Below are 22,462 nucleotides of genomic sequence, written 5' to 3' on the forward strand. Positions count from 1 at the left end.
TGAAAGTCAGGTTCTGGTACGGCAAAATAGAAGCCGTAACGCATATCAGGAAATATAGATACGGGCAGCATTTGTCTCGTATCGCACTAGTAGAAAGTTAAGATTTAACGCTGCCGCAGTGAATGTGTTAAGCTGTCAAAACGAATGTAGCGTGTGAACCCGTGTGTGTCTTTATAATCGTATCTACTTCAATATTTGAGTGTCATCGTATTTTATTAACTCCGAATTTAATATCCACGAGTGATAATGTGATCAAATTTAAGCCTTCGGAGATATTGAAAAAAGGATCCCATTTTTTTCTGCTTCTATTTATATGGATTACATACCTTTTTGATGTATTATAGTTCGGCCATTCAGAGAATGCGTTCCTGACACGTCGCGATTGAACTGACGACGTAACTTTGCAATGGCGTTGCAGTTACGATAAAAATATTTTTGCTGGTTGTTTACCGTTTTAACAATTGAGGAGCATTAAAACAACATTATTATATCAATAATCAATGAATGTAGTTACGTCGTCAGTTCAATCGCGACGTGTCAGGAACGCATTCTCTGAATGGCCGAACTATAGGAGATATTTGTAATTTTAAAATTCTCATCGTGGTTACGAAAACTCTTTTCAATGGCTCCAGTCAAAATGACTTCAAATAGCTATGCCATCATCAACGTTTTTCCATCATGAGACTAAAACTACAGACAGAAACCGTAAGGGTTCTTTGTCGGAATCCCAAAACTTACAAATCGAAACTTAATCATTCGAAACAAAACGCATTCAATTATAAAACCCATAAAAGATCGGATCGACAAATCGATATTCGTTCAACAATTAATACTAAAACAACATTAATTGAACACAACAGATCCGATGTATTCAATTAACTGGATTAATGAACTGTTTGAAATAGAAAGCAATTTTTATACATAAATAATAAAGCCATTGTTATCGGCAGTCGAAAACTCGTTCGATGTAAACCTTTGTGAATTTTAATTAAAGATCAACGTACGCCTTTATGGGTTGCAATTAAATCTTTGCCGTGTTAATATCGAAAGGAAGGTTTTATTTGATATAGAGACACATTTTTGACTAACCAGGATAGACTTTCTAAGGTTTCAATGAAGCTCTGCGGGTTATTCGAAAGAGATACCGCGGCCCTATAGTTCGGCCATTCAGAGAATGCGTTCCTGACACGTCGCGATTGAACTGACGACGTAATAACATTCATTGATTATTGATATAATAATGTTGTTTTAATGCTCCTCAATTGTTAAAACGGTAAACAACCAGCAAAAATATTTTTATCGTAACTGCAACGCCATTGCAAAGTTACGTCGTCAGTTCAATCGCGACGTGTCAGGAACGCATTCTCTGAATGGCCGAACTATAGTACATAAAAGGCCTACGACGGAAACGACGGTTTTTAGTCAGTAAGAGTCTGACACTCCCTCACCGCTGCTAACCCACAGCGGGAGGAGTCATTTGATGATTTTTGACGTCGTTAAAAAAAAAAGGTTTCAGTGAAGCTAAGATGCTCACGGAATATAATTTGTTTGACTTTCACTTTGAATCACATGCAAATCCGGTTCGACGAATCAAATTCATCTGTCTTTTTTGAGCAACCAGAGTGCTGATTCCGAGTTTTGACAGCATTCGCAACTCGATACGTAATTATAAGTCTATTGAAATAAAGAGTCGTATGCTACGTCACATGATTTAGGTATTACTGCTTCTTTTATTTTGCCGGTTATTAATGATTACACTCGCAAAAGTGAGCTCAAGTGTAATACGACCAAGTACTGATGACAGTCTTTATTAAATAAACAATTCTATGATAAGTGCTACGTGATTCAATGGTATGATAATCTTCGCATCGAAAAAATTTACTTGCAAAACTCGCACTAGGCACTCTGTTCTTACTAACTGTATACGGGTAAAACTGCGAGAAACAGCTAGTGCTAACGTCATCAAATTAGTATATTTGAAGCTCAATCATACTCAATAAATACATCGAATTGAGTACCATTCAAAAGAGTGTACTAACAAAGTACACAAGCAACATTGTAGCTATACTAAACTACTCGTACTATAGAGAAGCTATAAAACGCGAACGATATAGCTGCACTATATTCTAAGCGGCTCGAGCACATGGGACCGATATCGTTAAACTTCAATTTATCTAATAAGGTAAGGGGAACAGTTGCATTTAAACGTAAAGAAAACATTTCTCTTTGGCTCAGTTTATTTGCTCGACTTTCGTCACTACTTGCATTTGTTTTGATGTAGCTGGCTATTTCCTCATGTACCGGAAAGCATGATAAATAGGTGGGTCTCGGCTGGCATTTGAACCGCTTTGGCACTCGTTACGGATAGTCAGGAATCCAGAAAGTCTGACAACCAGTTTTACAGGGTTAGTCAGGGTATCGGAGCTCAGTTACACAGACAACCCGTTAGGGTGCTTACATAAAGAAACAGGTTTCCGGTACGGACAAACCTGTACGGGTAGGTACCGATCAGTGCAGGTATAATATTTCAATACAATCGTATTCACTCACTTATAAAGAAACAGGTAAACAACCGGTATACGGTTAGACTGGAAGCTGACCCCAACAAAGTTGGGAAAAGACAAGGCTATGATGCTGGCTATTTTTTGCTGATATACTGACGTACAGTTTTCTAAATAAAACAATTCTTACGAAAGTACGAAAGTAAGAAGAATATTGCATTTAAATATTACGTTCATAAAACATCCCACACCCAAGAAGATACAATAACACGGAAACTATATAAACCGCTTCACCATTTTTCATAAACAATCTGTGAGTATATTTATCAACCTCATCGCTTTAGAGTATGCGCACACTATCAACTTTTAGTCGGCCGATAGTTGGTTTGGGCTCGTAAATCAATATGAAGATGAATGGAAGTGCACACGTAACAACCATCAGGTATTTGTCTCGTACAAGACCGACTATTAACTCTGACTGAATCTACGATTTTCTAAAAAAAAAAACAACTACCGGGCCAACAAATTCAAAGTTGAATCATTTTATTTCATTTAGGCCTTTACGAGCACCTATGGATGTCAAAAATGTAAATAAGTTTTATTCTAGTTGCCCATTCCAAAAGTTCCTATGGAGAAAAACGGGCAAGAAATTCCATGGATACTTTTTTTATAAATAGTAGGCATTATAGTTTTATAGTATGTATTCATACATACAATAATAGTATGCGAAGATCGTGAAGAATCACAAACAGTCGGCCGACAGTTCCGTCTTCAGTGTGCGTAGGTGTATACGTTGGCGGAGCCTCGAACCGCCCACACATCCGATAAGCGACCATTGCCATGAAGGATTATTGAATTCATTCCTCTTAATGTCAAAGAGACCCCTTTTATTTGACGTCGGGGATTGAAAGCCCTTCTTATATACGATGTGTAATCAAACTCAATCGACTTCGTGGAAATCAGGACTCAACAAAGTTATTTTTTCTTCTTTTTTCATGTTGTAGGTATTGTAATTAAAAACGTGATAATTAAAGCAGTGATTAAATCTGCAGCACATTTGCATTTTGTATTAGCAACATCTAATATTTATAGAAAAAGTTGTCAAATAAACAAAGTTGCAGAAAAAGCGACTCAAAATTTTACACTCCCCCAAAAAAGTTGCGATGCTTCCCAAAAAAGTACTTTTTCATTGAATATTCATAGAAAGAGTTTCAAAAATGTTTAAATAAATAAGAACAATCTTTGGCGAGGCTCAAAACAGTGAGAAAATGTAATATAACTAGCGTTGCAATATACAAGGTGTTGATTTGCATTTGTGCCATAGTTCAGGAGGAGGACATACAATACGTAAATAATCGATTGGAATTACAGTAGATTGGAAATAACTAATATGCACTGCTTTTTTTGTCATTGTAATGTCGTGGTATTTCCGAAGTAATCCAATTTTATGAATGAAATTTATGAGTGATCGTTGCGTATGCTTTGTGTTTGCGTTTGTGTGAGGGTGCAGCACGGTTTTAACGCCAGTAACATACGCGCCAAGTTTAAATAAGGCTGGATAACATTTACGGAATTCCGAAAAAAAATGAAAGAAAAAAAATTACGTACCAATTTTTTTATTGATTTGGGTCGAGAATCATTAGCATAATTACCTCCTTGAATATGGCACGGATGCAAATCAACAGCTTGTATTATAATTTGCGGGTAGTCTGGGAACGAACGGTGTAATTAATATCAAGTTTGCGATAAATTTATGACGGCACACAGCCGGCCTCTTTTATTAAGCGATTTTAAACCTTATTGATATGGAGCCAAAGTGCTTTTCTAAAAGATTGGGGTAGAAAAAGATGGCCTTTGTAAAACCTATAATGCAAAGGTGAGAGATTTTTATTTCGGAAACAGGGACTATATATAATAGCCATTTTATGTTTTTGATGCGTTGATTCAGTATTCTTCAAGTTTTAGTTAAACCTTGTCGATTTACGAGTACAGTAAAAAAAAAAAAAAAACGAATTTTCTACACTTTATGACATGCAATTTTTCTGCTCATGTTACTTTTATTCTAGTATACACGATTCATTTCAATATTGACACTAAGATCTCAAAACCCATCCAAACATTCGACAGAATTAAGATCACTTCAAAATTATCCCACGCTTTAAGACTGCTCTCATATCAAGGAAATATCTTCATGCTTTCACGTAGGTTTAGTATATCTCACCTGAACCATACACTGTCAAGCCATATCAACTACATTGTCTTAAACTTTCGTTATCGAGTTATGGTATGGTGCAAGATACCGCGAACTTGCGAACTAAGCAAACTCGGTACATGGAGGTTTTAGTGTTTATAACCTGTACAAATATGTCGCCTGTTTATCTTCATTAAGATGGTGTCGATATCGGCAATATAAATTTTGTTATTTTTGATGTTCCAGTTTGCATAAAAAGAATGTGCCTACTAGATTAATTGGATTTTAATTGTCTATCCATAGGAAAATCATAACTATAGAGTTTCAGCATTGATGTCTCTGTGTCTAGTAACTAAATCAAGGAAGAGATAGGATATTGAAATCCGCTGCCAGACACCGATTTCAAAAAACTACACTCCATCAGCGTCGATTAAATGACTTTGCTTCCTCATCACATTATCTCGTAAAATATAACTGACTTGATTATTAAAACTTGGACCACACAATATCCTTAGAATCTCACGGCAGCCTGCCAGCAAAAACAATCTACGATAATCGGATTGTACCGCGATACAATCGCGTGCACACGACTCTGCCTATATTCCTCGTTACCATAGCAACTGCTTACCACTTCCCCGGCGCAAATATACGAGAGCCATAATCTTTACTCGACTTTTCGTTTCCTCCGTAAAGTAGTGGATACAATTTGTAAAGAAAATATTGCGGGGATCCTTTCTCTTTAAAAGGTTACATACGGATTTGTTTATATTGGCTCTGCTGAGTGTGTAGTGCGATTTGCTAGCAAACAGTTTCGATTTACCCAAGCGTACTCCTCTACTTTATGCGCTTTTACACTTTTGTAAAAAAAAAACACAGCTTTAATAATTCCCGACAGTTCTTCTCACAATATCGTATGAATATGAACGTGTTTACTACTCCTAAGTTCAGCCATGAAATATAATGTCACAGGAACGTCTGCCACATAAAAACGTCCAACATAAAAGTTGTATGAAGATATAAAACACTGGGCCTCAATAAAACGCAAAAACAACTTATTAAAATTTTACACCAACTGTAGCTAAATAATTAAACAGTGAAGAACATGAAATGATTTTCGGTCCGAGTAACATTATGTAAATTATATACAGTGAAACATGTAACTAGGGGTATACTTAAATAATAATTACCTTGGGTCATGTCGGGGTACAAATCATGTAGTTGAGACTAAGGTTTGCCGGTTTAACATAGGTTTATTATTATTAATGCGCAAGGAAACCGGCGATCACTGGGGATTGGTACAACGGAAGGTTCGTATTAGACCGCTAAGATATCATAGGAGCACACTTCACATCTTACTCAGGATATTATACCAAATTAATGTTGTAAAGAGGGGTCCGACTTAGTGCCGTTCGAGGGTATTGCCAGAAGTGATTCCTGATCTGTATTTACGACCTAAGTTCACAACTTGGGAATAGTAAAGTTTTTGAGAACTATAAGTGCTCGATTAAGATATATATGGGCTCGAAATTAACTCCACTAGAGATTATTCCTAAATAGATTAGAAGCACTTTGGTAATATACCATAGCAACTTGGAGAAATAATATTATAACAATAAATTATTGCATTAATCTCTTTACTGAAGTTTTATCTCCCGTTTGATTTCGAAGCAAACAAAATGAAATCAATTCAAACAAATCGAACTCCGATCAGTTGGAAAACGACTACACAACTCAAGATTACAATTTAACTACAATACACACGGAATTGGATAACTTGAGATCCGAGAAAACCCTTCTGTTTATTCAATTAATCGCGCCGAGTACTAGACGATGAAATTCATTCGGATCTTAAAGTTCTGAAAGTAATCTCAGGATTTGAACCTTTGGAGAATAATCGCATCTCTTTCACACTTTCTACATCTGATAACGATTAGAGTATCCACACACTACAAACTTTTAGTCGGCCGATAGTTTGTTTGGGCGCATAATCAGTATGAAGATGATTGATAGGACGCTCATATCAAAGATCGGTTATTTTGCCGTTGTCAGACCAATCAAGATTTTTTAATAAAAAAATTGACAAACCGTAGGGCAACTGTTGGCCGACTGTTTAGTCTGCGGGTACTGTTACAATCTAGAAGTAATGTCAGACTTGTAACTTAATCCGTTCAGTTTGGCTGGAGATGGGATGGAATTTCATTTAGCGAATTAACATTTCACTATTCGAGATTTACGGGACTATTTTAAAATTTTCCGCGGGTAATCCCATTTTAATTTGCGAGCTTTAAATTAGTCAGGAGCCTAGAGTTTTGATGAAATAGTAGCAATTTTTATTTAACAGTATCTACGGATTCGTTCAGTTTCGTAAATTTTCTTGTTCTCGATTGTTTTTTCTTCCATGTTAGTTTACAAAGTCACCTTCTAGTGATCAAAGGGCCAAGTAAATACAATACATAAGATAGTTACTTAGTTCTTATTCAAATTTTTAATAACTTATTAAGCATGCGACTTTGGTTCCCTGGTTATTGTAGAACCGACAACAAGTGAACAACTCAACATAATTATATTATTAAGGAACCTACGCTAAATAACGTGTTATCGATTTGTAACTTTTTCACTACTTACCTATTTACCTATTTATTCATATAAAATCAACAACAATACAAACTTGTTTTACAAAGTACTTGATCAAGTCTGACTCGGCTAATAAATTCGCTTTGTTCCATATACATAGTTTGACTCTATTTTGTTTTGCTAATAGATTTCATTAATAATATTATTGGAAATATTCAGTACATTTTATAAATTAATATTTTGTTATTATAGTTTTAACGACTTGCTTTGAATACTGAAAGTTTTCAATACTAAAATAACAAAGAGGAAACATTTTTTGTTTGTTTTTTTTTGTACCCTGAAGTCTTGAAAACTACTGAACCGATTCGTAAAATTCTATCAATGTTGAAAAGCTACACTCTTCCCGAGTAACATAGGCTATATTTTAACCCGGTACGAGCAATACTTATCACGGGACGCAAGTGAAACCGCGGGCAAACGGCTAGTTATAGTTATAACGGCTTACTTTGCATATCGTAGGTTTTATTTTATAAACATCCCAGCCCGCTTTGAAAGGACTAACTGTTTGTCCGCAAATTAAATGCAAATGGCTTATCTCCTAAGTATATTGATTCGCCTTAATTAGTTAATTTGGACAAAAGAAGAGAATTATCCTGGGTAATTAGGTAAACAGTTACTTTTTATAGACCTCAATGAGTCGTTAGTGTTTTAGCATTTATTTGGTTAGCTCTGTTGTTGCGATACTGAAAGACTGGATTATCCTCTTTTTTAAACTAGAATTTCGTACAATTTCATTATAGGACACTTGAGAGTTTTCTACCTATTTACGTAGCACTATTTATTTACATTACGTAACATTATTTTGTGAATTAAATTTTCTCATGTAATATTCAGTGTAAAATAAAAATACAGAGGCACTTAAACTTGCTCTTGAAAGTAGGACGGTATAATGGCAGTACCTATTTAGCCTGCTTGTCTATGTCTAGCACTAATTTACAGCAAATATACAAATATGTACAGACAAAAACAGGATATTTTAAGTTTATTTTCTTCAGCTTTGTTTGACGACTGTATACCTATACATATTTTAAATTACTTATTTATTTTCTTCATATACATTGATATTTACATTAGGCAATATACTTAAGTAGGGCTGCCATCTCGAATTTCGCCAAACCCGGACAAACATTTAAAAAACCCGGACATTTGGCGTAAATCGCATTTTTCCCCCGAACCTAATTTGTAATCCCTTTACTATTAACATATACTTAAATTCAATGAGGTGCTTCCTTACATGAAAAGTGTCCGGGTTTTCCCCGGACACTTCTTGAAACCCCGCCCGGACGGCCCCGGACGGCCTCCAAACGAGGACTAATCCGGGGAAACCCGGACGGATGGCAGCCCTATACTTAAGTATTACAAATTTAATCTACATCTAAAATTTGTATCACTTTACTAACCTATTTTTTCTTCTTTACAGCTGACAAAGCGCCTCCCGGCTTCCCCAACATCGCGCCACCACCTACTACCATGGTGGTAGAGGTTGGCCACACTGCCACACTCCCGTGCCAAGCTACTGGCAACCCTTCGCCTAAAGTCAGGTGGCTATGGAACTCTTTGCCGCTGGACGTCGCGTCGAATCCGAGATATGCGCTCCTGAATGACAAGATGCATGGTGAGTTTAGACTTTAATTGTGTGGTTATAGAGTTCGTTTTTAAGTGTTAGTTGTGGATGTGGAGTGTAGTCTTTTGTTATTGAGGAGAACTGATTCATGTTTACTTACTTCTTGTATCTTCATCGATAGGGAACATGTTTGGTATTTTAGGATATTATAAATATCTCTATAGCATAGGTATCCCACCGAGGATTTAGTCTTCAACTTATGATATCAAACTTGCTAATAATGAGTGCTCCACAAATATGCATAAAAATGATAACTTACTGCATTTTTAACGAACTTCCCAAAAGGAGGAGGTTCTCAATTCGGATGTTTGTTTTTTTTCTATGCCTATTTTATTTGCCACTCGTTGTTAAAAATTAAATAAGGTATATTTACTTTTCAGGCTTACAAAAAATATTATTTTTTACAAAACACAATATTGGAACGTTTACCATGTAATGTTCGTAAATAAATAGGTAAAAAATATACAGTTACAGTTACAGTTACAGTTACAGCCTTTTTATCGTCCCACTGCTGGGCACAGGCCTCCTCTCTCACGGAGAAGGATTGAGCATTAATCACCACGCTTGCTCAATGCGGGTTGGTGATTTCAGACTATATAGTCCAGGTTTCCTCAAGATGTTTTCCTTCACCTTTTTATCAGCCATTGGTGTCTAAGATATACTTAGAAAGTACATACAAACTTAGAAAAGTTGCATTGGTACTTGCCTGACCTGGATTCGAACCCGCGCCCTCATACTCGAGAGGTTGGTTCTTTGCCCACTAGGCCACCACGACTTACGAACGTGCACGACGCACGACGCACGAAAAAATATAAATGGGCAAAAAATGTTGTTGCATCGGCTGAATATTGATGATGAAAAATATTTAATCAATAAAAAACTTGCATATTTGAATATATGGTAACTATCGCCGAAAAAATATTCCCAGTACAAAAATAATATATTATTCTTATAACCGTTGCAAATGACTGAAAAAATGCATTTTAAATGAATATACTGGAAAAAATATGACGTTAATTTGGAATAGGTTATATTTGAGACAAATACACACCTACAACCTCTCCAAAGTATCAAAGTTTTGGATTAACTTACATTCAATTCTAGTTACTCAGGTAAGCCAGAAAAGTTAACAAAACACATACCTACCTATCTAATTTATGAATTACGAGAATGTGTTTATTATTTTTCATAGTTCTTCTATAACGGGTTTGTCGTTCACAATCACATTAAATCCTATCGCATATACTTTATGATATTCTATGGCGAATTGTAAAAAAAATAACCAAATCCATTAAGTGGTTTAACCACAGGAGTCATTTTTCGTTTTTATAATTTACAACATGATGTGTAAAGCAGAGATAAAGTTAGGAGTATCGAATGTTTTGATCAGTTGACAGCTGTCAGTTTTCAAGGGAGAATTTCGGTTGTTTGTAGTGACTGACTTTTATATGGTGTTCTAATTTTCGCACATTTTTATTGTATTTACTTTGTTTGAAAAATTCATTTTTTATTTTTACGATTTTTTCTTTTTCCTTTGTGTTAATCGTCATATTTTAACCAGTACATTAACGCATTTAATTTAATGTGATTGTGAACGACACACCCGATATATTTTAAATCTATTATTCCGCGTACTATTTAAAAATATTTTTTCATAATATCACGTTCCACCAATTTTAAAACTCACTCCAAAGTCTTCGCAAGCGGAGTCGCGAGGAGAGCCTTTATCAAATAAAGCCAAGTCCACACGAACGATAAATCATTGCGACCGCTCTCAACATGAAATTGTTTTACCGACCTCCTGCATCACTTAGTGTCACCTACAATTAAGTTTAATTAAGAAAAGATGGCCACGATTAAAACACGCCGTAGAGAATTTAATTTGCAAATCTTAATGAAACTTCGTCGTGTAGTCGAGCTTTCGAGCCACAATATGATAAGAAGCGTCCCGACGAAATGTTAATTATATCAAGTTTTAAGTACCGCGAAAAACGCTGAAATATACGGAAATGTGACTCGAATTTACGCGCTTATTTTTTTTCTGGAGCTATTTTTTTAGGTCATTCAGGGGAATTTCGTGCCTGAATTTCGGTAAAACGCGTTGGCAACGTACTTTGTTTATTTAGCACTTACAAATAATACAGTAACATTATTCGTTAATGTATTTTCGGATAGTTCTTATGTCGATAGCATTTGTTTTTCTTACAGAACAAATATCAATAGAAATGTAACGTAACCTATTTCTATTTATCGTCGCCAATAAGACAAATAGTTCTTATTCTTAAAAAAGCTTCAGTATCAACATTGATATTAGTAAAACAATACCTAATATTGGTCGTGTTTACTTAGTTCCTTCTAAACTTAGCTTGTCTTACAGCGACAGTACTTTGTTTAACATCGCCAACAAAACAATTATAACTTTATCTCGAACATCTAAAAGTAAATCCACATCGCCATCACAAATTCAGCAACAATTAAACCCGTCCATCTGTATTCTGAAATGTTAATAATTTCAATTTTAATGCCATTATGCACTTCACAAGAGGTGAGAAAGTAATTTAAATTCAGTTAGAGCAAGCCACGGGAACTCACCGTGGGCTCTTTTAATCTCATTAATTTTAATTTATTCGAGCAGATTATTTCTCCTCGGTCGAATATTTCGTAGCTTCGAGGTAATGGATGTAAATATTGATAGCTGTAAAAACATATCGGGCTTGCAACTCGATTTTTCAGCGCTCGTTGCAAACGCCTTTGCGGATAAGCCGGGTACGGCCTTTTGTAGTAGCTAATCGAAAATCCTTTTTTTGTTGAAACAACGTTTTTTTGAAACTGCCAACCTAAATTCTGGCGTATCTTGTAGCAACAAATTCACATATTCTATTGTTTGTACTTTACAAAAGGCACGCAACTATTGTGCCTTTTTATTTCATTTATCTGTTGTTCTAAATTCATATTCAAATTAGCTGTCAATGTTTTTAGAACTAATGTAATTCGAAATTCAAAAATTAATGACAGTTTTGTAGATTACCAGACTACGTTCTAATTTCAAACCATCACATTAAAAAAAGTACTCAAAAGCAAACGAAACTCCTTGCTTACGTTATTTACCTTAAACCTCCTTACTAAGCAACGGCCAATAATAATTACGTTCTCAGCTTACATTATGAAAATACAGGGAAGGTGTCGCCCTTCTACGCTGTCAGATAAACTAAGGAACATTATTATACACAGGTGCCTCTCAGTGCAGGCTTGATCGATCCACAGCTTAGTGGAACTGCTAATGGGCACACGGATTTAAGATAATGATGCTAAATTTGGAAGGTGTGGCTTGAGTGTGGACTGTGATAGTGGTGGTAATCATTTTTGTTTTGCTGTCTTTTTTTTTTTAAGTCTTAACGTATTATATCGGGTGTGTCGTTCACAATCACATTAAATCATATCGCATATACTTAATGATATTCTATGTCGAATTGTAAAAAAAATAACCTAATCCATTCAGTGGTTTAACCACAGAAGTCATTTTTCGTTTTAATAATTTACAACATCATGTGTAAAGCAGAGATAAAGTTAGGAGTATCGTATGTTTTGATCAGTTGACAGCTGTCAGTTTTCAAGGGAGAATTTCAGTTGTTTGTAATAACTGACTTTTATATGGTGTTTTAATTTTTGCACATTTTTATTCCATTTACTTTGTTTGAAAAAATCATTTTTTTATTTTTAGGTATTTTTCTTTTATCTTTGGGTTAATCGACATATATTAACCAGTATATTAACACATTTCATTTAATGTGATTATGAACGACACACCCGATATATGTACTTATAACGAAGAGATGACTAAAATATAAAAAAGCACATAGGGTACATTGTATACCAACTGTATTACCTACCTAATTTTATGTTCATTTCATTAGAGAACAGTGTGGAATGCGAGCACATAGTGTGAGCAACACATTGCTGAGCAACGTTGGCCAACGATGTTTCTGTAACGTTCCAAAGGCTCGTGCGATCGAACTTTCCAGCAATTTACTGTTGCTTCTATAACCTATCTGTCATTTTGCGATTAGAGATGATTTATTTAGATCTATGGTAAAAATTCACCGTCGTACCACAAAAACATTTAAACGCCTGAATTTCGTTGGTAGAATATGTTTTACCATCGAGGGTTACTACCCGTTCATTTGAATCGATTCTGTACAATCGATTTATTGTCACGTCATGTGTTTCGATTACATGTTTACAACCCGTGTTTAAAAAGTTATTGATTGTTTTCTTGTAATTATGTCTGTTTACATAACTTTTCCCTGTTATATTATTGTTTAATTGTTATTATATTATCTCCCAATGTCGCCTGCTTTCTCAAATTACAACTTGACATACCTTCAAATCCAACACAAAGAAGTTGACTTTTTGTTGAACAATATTTTGCATTTATAAGACTACTAAGAATGGCATGTTCTATAAAACCTTATAACCAAATCACACACTAATATTCGACATAAAACGAGTTATTTATGAATATTAATCATTCATAAGTAGCGCAGCCCTATAGCTCTATAGTTCAGTTATCGATAAACCAGTAACGACATTGCTATCGACTGCTCTTGAACATAATTTCATCGATATTATATCGATGGACTTAATCTATTTGTGTTAGAGGTTAATTTTATGGGAATAGTTGCCATATAATTAGGTATGTTAGGTGAATTTTGTGATTATCTGCTTAACACTTGTTAAGAAAATATGATATTCAGTGTTATATATTGATTTTTTCACAGTTGCAAAGCGTAATCTTTAGGTATGAGTACCATACATGAGAACGTAAATATTTGAAATGTACGTAAATTACAGTTATCACTTTATTCTTGTAAGATATAGGTATCCAAGATGTACCCGTCAGCATATTAAAAATAATTTCAATATCGCCTATCATTGAACAACTTTAGACTGAATTACTAGACGGATCTTGATTTTGGACTCATAAACAAAATTCACCCAAATAAAACACCCAGATTGTACCTTTATCACCAACCAAACCTTACCTTTATTGAAAACAATATTTTTTATACTCCTGACGTAATTATAAACGTCAAGAGACAATGGTTTACGGTCCATCCCATCGGTTAATGAACCAGTAAAACTTAGCAGTTGACAATAATGGCAGTCGTGGATCTAAAGATGCTGGATGGCGCTCTTTTATGATCCACTTTTATGTTGAGTGCTGTAATCTTAGCATGGATGTGTCATAAAAATTGTGGAGGTAAAGTTGTGTTGGATTGGTTTGAAATTAATATATATATATATATATATATGTAATTGTAATATGTATATATATATAATACATTATGCACGAAAAATATTTTAGTTACCGAAAACAATGACCATGGGTTAACATTTTTATGTTAACCCTTTAAAGCTCAAAAAAAATATTGAATTAATTTATTATTATTTTGTCATTTATTGTTTATTTAGATCTTACAAGTGCTCAAAAAAATGAAAATAAAAATCTGGTATACATATATATCCAAATATAGTATGTTGTAAATGTGCTACATTGCGAAACACAAGAACATGTACAGTTTGATATCAGTGTTGCATATTTACAACAGTGCCCACGTTACAGAATAAAATGTAGATATAAATGGAAAGCAAAATATATTTTAAAAAAAACATATTTATTATACATTATGAAAGTCAAAGAAACAGTTTCTTTTGGGAACTAAACACAAACGTTGTTCACATTTTGAACAGTGGATATTTGAATACCCAGTTTTGCAGTATTTGCACCTACCTCGCTGTACAAAAACTGGAAAATGCTCAATTTTATCAAATCTTACAGCATCTGTAGGTCTAGACACAGAAGGCGCACTAATTTGTTTTAATATCGGCCGAACCTTAAAATAACGATCGTTATTCAGATCCAAATTATCCACGAAATGCAAATATTTTCTCATTAGCTCATACTTTTTTAGACTCATCACATCAGCGACAGGAGGGTATCTGAAATCATTACTCCAGTAGTCTCGATATGACGGCATTCTTACAATACCCATCATAATTGTGATAGCTAGAAAATCACGCACATCATCTCTGGTAACGTTTATAGATTTACCTTCTCTGCTTTGCACAGAATATAAATTGGTGTGCTCCGTAATATAATCTATTATATCTTCAGAAGTAAATTAAGAAAATAGTCTAACGGAGATTCTGTTGCGGTACTACTTGTGCTAAGATCAGGCATATCAAACTCTGCTGGATATTTGAATTTCCCACGCTGCCACTTGAAACTAAGAAGAGGTCATCATCATCATCATCATCTCAGCCATAGGACGTCCACTGCTGAACATTGGCCTCCCCTTTTGATCTCCACAGATACCTGTTGGAAGCGACCTGCATCCAGCGTCTTCCGGCGACCTTTATAAGGTCGTCTGTCTGTATAAGAAGAGGTCTCTTGTACTTTTTTACTCCTTTAGCTACAACTCTTGGTTCACAGTTAGCACTTCTTTTTGAGCGAACTCTTTGGCTTAATGGAGTATTAAGTGGTGATAAAATTGACGAAACTGAATTTAAATTTGGGAGCGGATTGGGTGGTGTGTCCGAAGGAAAAATACTACGTATTACTGGAGTCAGTGGAACCGTATCTTCATCAGATAATGTCGTAAAGGTTTCTTCTTGCACTGGACTATCAAGAATAAGATCCAAGTTTTCTAAAGACGAACGAAGGGACCTTGGTTCTGAGCTGAAGTCAGAAGATACATCGTCTTGACGTTCGGTGATGTTTTGAATAATAACTTCGTCTTCAGACGAAGAGCTATCGGTAGACGAGGCCGCTTCTGGTGGAACCAAATATTTGCTCTCTGCCATTTTAAGCCTCCCTGGTAATAAGCAAGAAAAAAAAACAAACATGCAGCAATCACCAACACCATACATAAGTTAACACAATTTTTATTAAAAAACGAGCATATTAGTAATAGCGATATTCATTCATTATTTAGTAATCTAGCTTAGTCGTACATTAGCAAACTTTCAGAATAGTCAATATAAAAACATAATACTGTCAACTGTCATAAATGTAAAAAAAACACAAAACCCATACAAAGAAAATAATAATTATTCAGTGTTAGTAAAAGCGCGACGTGGCACCCGTGCAACGTACGAAATTAAAAGTACTTATGCTAAAGCTTCGCAGTGTCGCAAATGTGCAACGTCGGTAAATACGTGCTTATATTTCATAGTAAAATATGAATTTGACATTGGCGTTATATGACACAATTGTAAACACTCATAAACAATAATATTTCAAATAATAGTTGTCAATAAATGCATAAAAACTATTTATATTTATTAAAACTCACCGGTCGTCCACGAGCGCAATGTCATCGCGACGTCATTTTGGTCACAACTACGTAATGATGCGCGTGAGTTGGTTCAATATTTTTTTTCATAGATAGCAGCAGTATATCCATTATTAAAATGTATGTAAATAAGAAAAAATGATGATGGTTCTTGCAATATATTTTTTTGTTTGGATAGTTGCATCGGTGCAACGTTGCGAATTAAAGGGTTAAAATGTATTTTACTAACTAAACTATCGGATTTTTTAATGAAAAAATACTAAATGAATTTAGAACAATCAATTGTCATGTCACCGTAAATCAAGTCTAGATCATACATCAAAAGGCTTTTTCTGATAACATTGTTTTTTAATGATTTATTACTGAAAGTTTTATGAATAATTCAGTTTTTCGTTAGGCTCAATTCGGCAAAAACTAGAACGATTGTAACCAATGCTATTTGTAATACACTTCAAGCCAGACTTCTTCACAAAGACAGAGCCTAAATGCGAAAATTATTGTAATGAACGAAATATGATAATGCTTTGTGATTCCCAGAAAATGAGCGACATTAAATGAAAAGTAGCGCAATATGACTAAAATTTCAATTCGGCGTAGGTATCAGTTGGGCTAAGTTTAACAAACTTGAGATGTTTTTGGTTATTTTCTTGGAATATTGCTTAGAACTAGATTCATAAAATGAAAAAGTACTTTGTTACTCTATAAAAAATAAACTAGAAAAATCGACACAAATGCAGATTATTCTTTCTACAAAACATCTAATAGGTACCAACAAAGTTGGAAAGTAAACTCGTACCAAAATTTACACGGCTTATCACTTCTTCTAGAACTGTTATTTCTGCGGTCCATCCAACATTTGCAACGGCACCACGATTGCGCTCAGAGATTACGAATCATTTACATACAAATGCTGGGACCCTCTTCTTTGAATGGACTACAGTCTACTGTTGTTCTAGCAAAAACCGACGCTTTACTTATTTGTACAACAATAACAACGCTTGGGCGTACCCCTGCTTGATTAAGGTCACTTGTCCTTCCTAGGTGCGCCCGCCCCTTGTCACATCCAGTGAGGATCATTTTTCTACATCTGCGGAGACGGTTGGGATTTCACATATGTGGTAGAAGGTAGTAATATGATAATATCTAGGCCTGGATGGAGCCGTAAATTTTGGTCTCAAGCTTTTATTTTAAGCGTTTTTGTAATTAATATTGTTCGTTTAGTTGTCACGAGGGGAGTTGGATAGTAAAGGACATTGTTCAATTTTGGCCTAAGAACCGATGTGAATATAAATTATACTATAATTTTTATTTATTTTTATATTGTTTGAAACATATTTTAGTATTCCACGGACACTTCAAATAAAAAAATTCCAAATAAAAAGTAGGGTCACAATTATTGATGCCTTATAAAATGTTTCCGTCGGCCAGTGCTGGCAGCACTGGCCGACGGAAACACGAGTTTCGGAAGTTTTCGGGATTTCGGTAAATACGGATCGAATTGAGAACCTCCTTTCCGAAGTCGGTTATTAAAATTAGTTGCTAACACTTTATTCATTTAAATACCTAAACTGACTAGCTAGAAAAAAACTAGTATTTGTATAATGTTTTAAGATGGTTTTGAGCGAAATCGCGAATTTCTAGCTTGGCACTCGAGTAGGATTATAGTTTTCGTAATTGGCAACACTGGTGTACTTCAGTCAGTTTGCTAGAAGTCAGTTTGATAGCTTTGCGACTATCGTTTCTTTTGTGATTTTCTATGCGTTTCATGGTTTTATTCTAACAACTTTGGCTTGATTACGGACTCCGATTAGATTGCGTACTTGGTAGACTCGGCTTTGTGTGAAGAACTGGATTTTACTAGCATTTTCGGATATTGCTCTGTCTGTGATCGAATTTAGTTATATTATAATTACAACAATGGATGCAGAATATAGTATATTGTATAAATTGTGGATCTGCTGGAGGTTCTTTGGTATTAGAAAACGAAGATATACTTCGTTGCATACAACAATGGACCGTTCCCCGTATGGTAAGTGGTCTACGAAAGTGTTTTTCTAATTTTGATAAGAATGTTACTACCTACTTATGTTTTCATAAGCACACAATTTCTCGGTTTTCAAATCAATTGCCACAATTGCAAGTTACTTGATATTTACTAATGTTTTTTGTATTTATTATTACAGGTTGAAGCTCATGACCTTATATGTACGACGTGTTGGTCTCAAGCAGTCGAGCATAATAAGATGCAATGCACTGTTGGACGCAATTGTGTACTTTGTAAGAAGCTCCTACCATCAGGCATACTGTTGCAATTGTATCTTTGGGCGTAGAACAGTGGGCTGTTGTGCCCACATAATGACTATTATCTGGTATTTAAGCTGGGCGAGATACCAAAACTCAATTGAACCCCCTGCTCAGTTCTTAGATAATATATTATTGAGAAATATTGATGATTAAAAACCTTTAATTGAATATAAATATTGTTTTTATTGCACATCCTCGAAAACCTCTTTCATTGTTATTGGTAAACCTTACTTTAACTGTTAAATTATTTTGTGTGGTAATGACATTTTTAGTATGGTCTGTACCTTCTTGGTAATAGACCGCGGGTTCGATTCCCGCCTTATGGCATGTAGATAGCTAGGTAACTGTCTAATATAAAAGTAGTATCAATCATTTAAATAAATAATTCTCTATCGTAATAATATCGATATTTTATGAATTGTGGTGAATGGAACTCTTCCATTTTGGATACGTTTTATCACAAATCCAAAGTGGATTCACTATATATTAAGAAACGTAACGTTGAAAGCAAAAGCGTTTAGGTAGTTGTTTTTCATAAAAATTCTAAGCATTTATGAAAACTAGTCACACGCCCCGTCTTCGCACGGTGGCAATATAAAACCTTGGTGTTAACCTTCCTCTTGACCTACTCTATCTATTAAAAAATTGAGGTAAAAAAATCTTTAAAAACAAGCTTTTATTTAAATGCGCTAAAAATAAAAAAATAAACTTTTACTGTAACTTTACTGATTTATGTTTTAAAAGCTTGTCGCGACATTTAAGTACTCGTATTTACTTTCTTAGTAAAATCGCGACAAGCTTTTAAAACATAAATCAGTAAAGTTACAGTAAAAGTTTATTTTTTTATTTTTAGCGCATTTAAATAAAAGCTTGTTTTTAAAGATTTTTTTACCTCAATTTATTTTGTACTTTTTAGTTTTGATTTGGTAAAGTGCACTTTATTTTACTTGCCTGTCATTGGATACCTATATGGATGGGATTGAAAAAAATAGGTTATTCACCATTTTGTAGCGGCGGCCATCTTGGATTTTTATTTCGTAAAGTGCAATGTGTTCTACTAGTCAATCCCTTTCATTTGATACCCATATTGTATAGGTACTTTAAAAATAACTAGTCCGCCATCTTGTATATTTAGCCATGTTGGATTTAGGATGACGTCACATAGCTTAACATGCATTGTCATCCAAACTAAACATGTATGCAAAATTGCAGCTCAATCGGTTGAGGGCAAGTGCCTTAAAATTGAGTTGTAAAATTCCACCCGAACACACATAGTTACATACATACATACATACATACATACATACATTGCAAGTTAAATAAAAGCTTGTAAAAAAATAAAAAAAAATCGCACCCAAATCCATCGCGTAGTTTTAAAGATCTAAAGCATTCATAGGGACAGACAGAAAATGCAACTTTATAAAATGATCATTGTCAAAGAATTATCTTAAACTTGACTATTTACTATCTCTTTTCCTAGTATCTAGTAGAGTAGTCTTTTCCTAGATCTAGAAGAGAACATATAGAGCTGTACATAGTATTGTTGATATTTTGTATAGTGTAGTTTGATAACACTACTCTGATATTTCACGCAAGCTTGGTTATTTTTTATTTATAACCTCAAAATATTAACTTTTTTCGTAATTATTTTAGTTTCCTGAAGTGTCCGTTCGTGAAAACTTATTTCATAGGATTCCATATAATTTTAAGAGTTTATAGAAGTCACTTTCCATTCAAACGGTTCTTAGGCAGAACATGTATGGAGCCGGAACAATGTCCTTTGTGTACGACCCTTTAGTTGAATTTATTTTGTTTAGATATACCTGTGTTATAATGTTTAAAACAAACATACATCAGCGATGCTGTTCTTAGCAATCTCTATGGGATAATTATGGGAACAAATGCAGAATTTGTTGGTTAACAAAATATCATATTTTCTGTGTGAAATTATGCTGAAATACGAGTGAACAAAATAAAAAAAACATAAATGAAAGACAAACATAAAAGCTACATATATTTTATCGAAAAAAATCAAAGCTTAAAAACACTCTTTTCACCTTCACAAAGTAAATCTAAAAACGTGAAAAGAACATAAAATCAGTGCTTTCAAGCTCGATACTAGTAAGTTGTTTATCTTTTTTAGAAAAAGGTAAAAATATTCTGTAGTTTATTGAAGTAATATTTCGTCCAACTTGTACTGTGGGTTTGCGGTGAAATTTACTTTATCGGTGCAAGTTTCGCGGCGGTACATATCGCTCACAGTTTAGTTTCAGAGGGATGAGCAGAGGTTGTAGTCGCCATAAAATTTCAGATAAAAATAGTTTAAGTTGCAGTGAAAATTGCAGATTTTGGCTATTGTAAAGTGAGATTTACTTGGGTTTGTTATCGATGTTGTAGAATATAGTTAAAGCTTTACTTGAACGTGATTTTAGTAGCATGGGGTACACCCAATTTTATGAGTTTTACTGATTATTCGTGTTAAGTGTAATATAGAACTATTTTTATTTGAAAAGTGTTGTGTACAATGATCCAGTACTTCTTGCTAGTTTAAGTAAACACTAAATCGTTTCACGTACATTAAACCAAAACAAACCATAAACTCCTCATACGATTCCTTATTCCAACTTCGGCGATAGATTCCGAATCCTCTTATTCATTATCGCTGCGGGCCTTCCTTCCGACAGTTTAAGAACAAAGTTAAACGCCCCTACGTAATCCCCGAGCTTCCCCACACCAATAATATACGAAAATAAATCACTCACCACAATTATATTTTATGTGACATTCATTAAGACAGCGAGAGATTGTCTCATAAGTGTCTCAAGGAAATAAGATCACCTTACATCGTTTAATCAACCGCTGTGGGGCGTAAAGTAAACCTTTGCTGCTGTCCTCCCGTCCTAAGAGCTAGATTAAACGCGCCTGTGTGATAAACTTCAATGCCCATAATAACTTGAGCTTCCAAAGAAACTGACCACATTCGCGTGCGTTCTCACCTTGACACGAGCGCGAAGGAATAGGGAGACCTGTGTAAGCTGGCGGTAATATAATGCCGCAACGACCCCGCTATTTCGTCGGACGTTTATGAATAGCGCTTATTTTTCTTTTAATTACGCCCCCTGCTGTCTGTTGACGTATTTTGTCGTCACTTTGCGAGCCAACCGCACGAAGTTGGCCATTAGATTTGCCCGGAGCGACGCGGCGGAAATACATTCACCACACGTCACGCCGCCCGTGTGACGTGTTGTGTGGCTACATACACATCACTCGACTGTACCGTGTTTTGTGATACTGCAATGTCTGTCTAGAGGTTTTATGCTCCTGTTTTAATATTTTGAAGATAATTGCGCTTCAGTGGTTTTACTCTCTTCACTTATTAGTTCGGTGGCTATCTTTAAAAAAGTCGTAAGAAACTTTGTACAAGGCTTAAAGAAACTTTTTGCTTAAGACAGTCTATAAACGTTTGATGGGTCTATAAACGGTTTTGTGGTCCAATAAAATAAGATAGAAATTATTAATTTTGCCATGATATAAACTAAAACATTTTGCTCAGAAAATCCTATTTTCCAGCGTTTACTGTTGAAATATAGACTCGTTATTTTATTCTGCAATCCTTAACGCCTGGAATAGCCCTCGAAAAACCCTATCGCGTTATAAATAACAAACTTTTATGGGCACTACCCTATTTTGTTACACAATTTGGTCACGTCAACGGATTATATTCAAGCCCACCTATATTTCGTCTAGACGGCTATCATTACCGATCTGCAATGACAAGGGTAGAAGGCATCGTTGTCAAACCGAAGCCGCCTATAGAATTTCAAGTGATTTTAATCCTGTTGATTTATTTGCA

General features: G+C 34.8%; 1 protein-coding gene across 5 annotated transcripts in view; it reads left to right on the plus strand.

Annotated features, from left to right (window-relative positions):
* The window catches only part of LOC124635040 (tyrosine-protein phosphatase Lar), a 367,852-nt gene that overhangs the window by 302,439 nt on the left and 42,951 nt on the right, over positions 1-22,462 (plus strand). For all 5 annotated transcript variants that reach the window (XM_047170803.1, XM_047170802.1, XM_047170805.1 and 2 more), the window contains exon 6: positions 8,747-8,941. In XM_047170803.1, the coding sequence (XP_047026759.1) occupies positions 8,747-8,941 (195 nt within the window). The remainder of the gene's footprint in view (positions 1-8,746; positions 8,942-22,462) is intronic.

Source organism: Helicoverpa zea, chromosome 12 (assembly GCF_022581195.2).
Source record: "Helicoverpa zea isolate HzStark_Cry1AcR chromosome 12, ilHelZeax1.1, whole genome shotgun sequence".
Taxonomy (NCBI): Eukaryota; Metazoa; Arthropoda; class Insecta; order Lepidoptera; family Noctuidae; genus Helicoverpa; species Helicoverpa zea.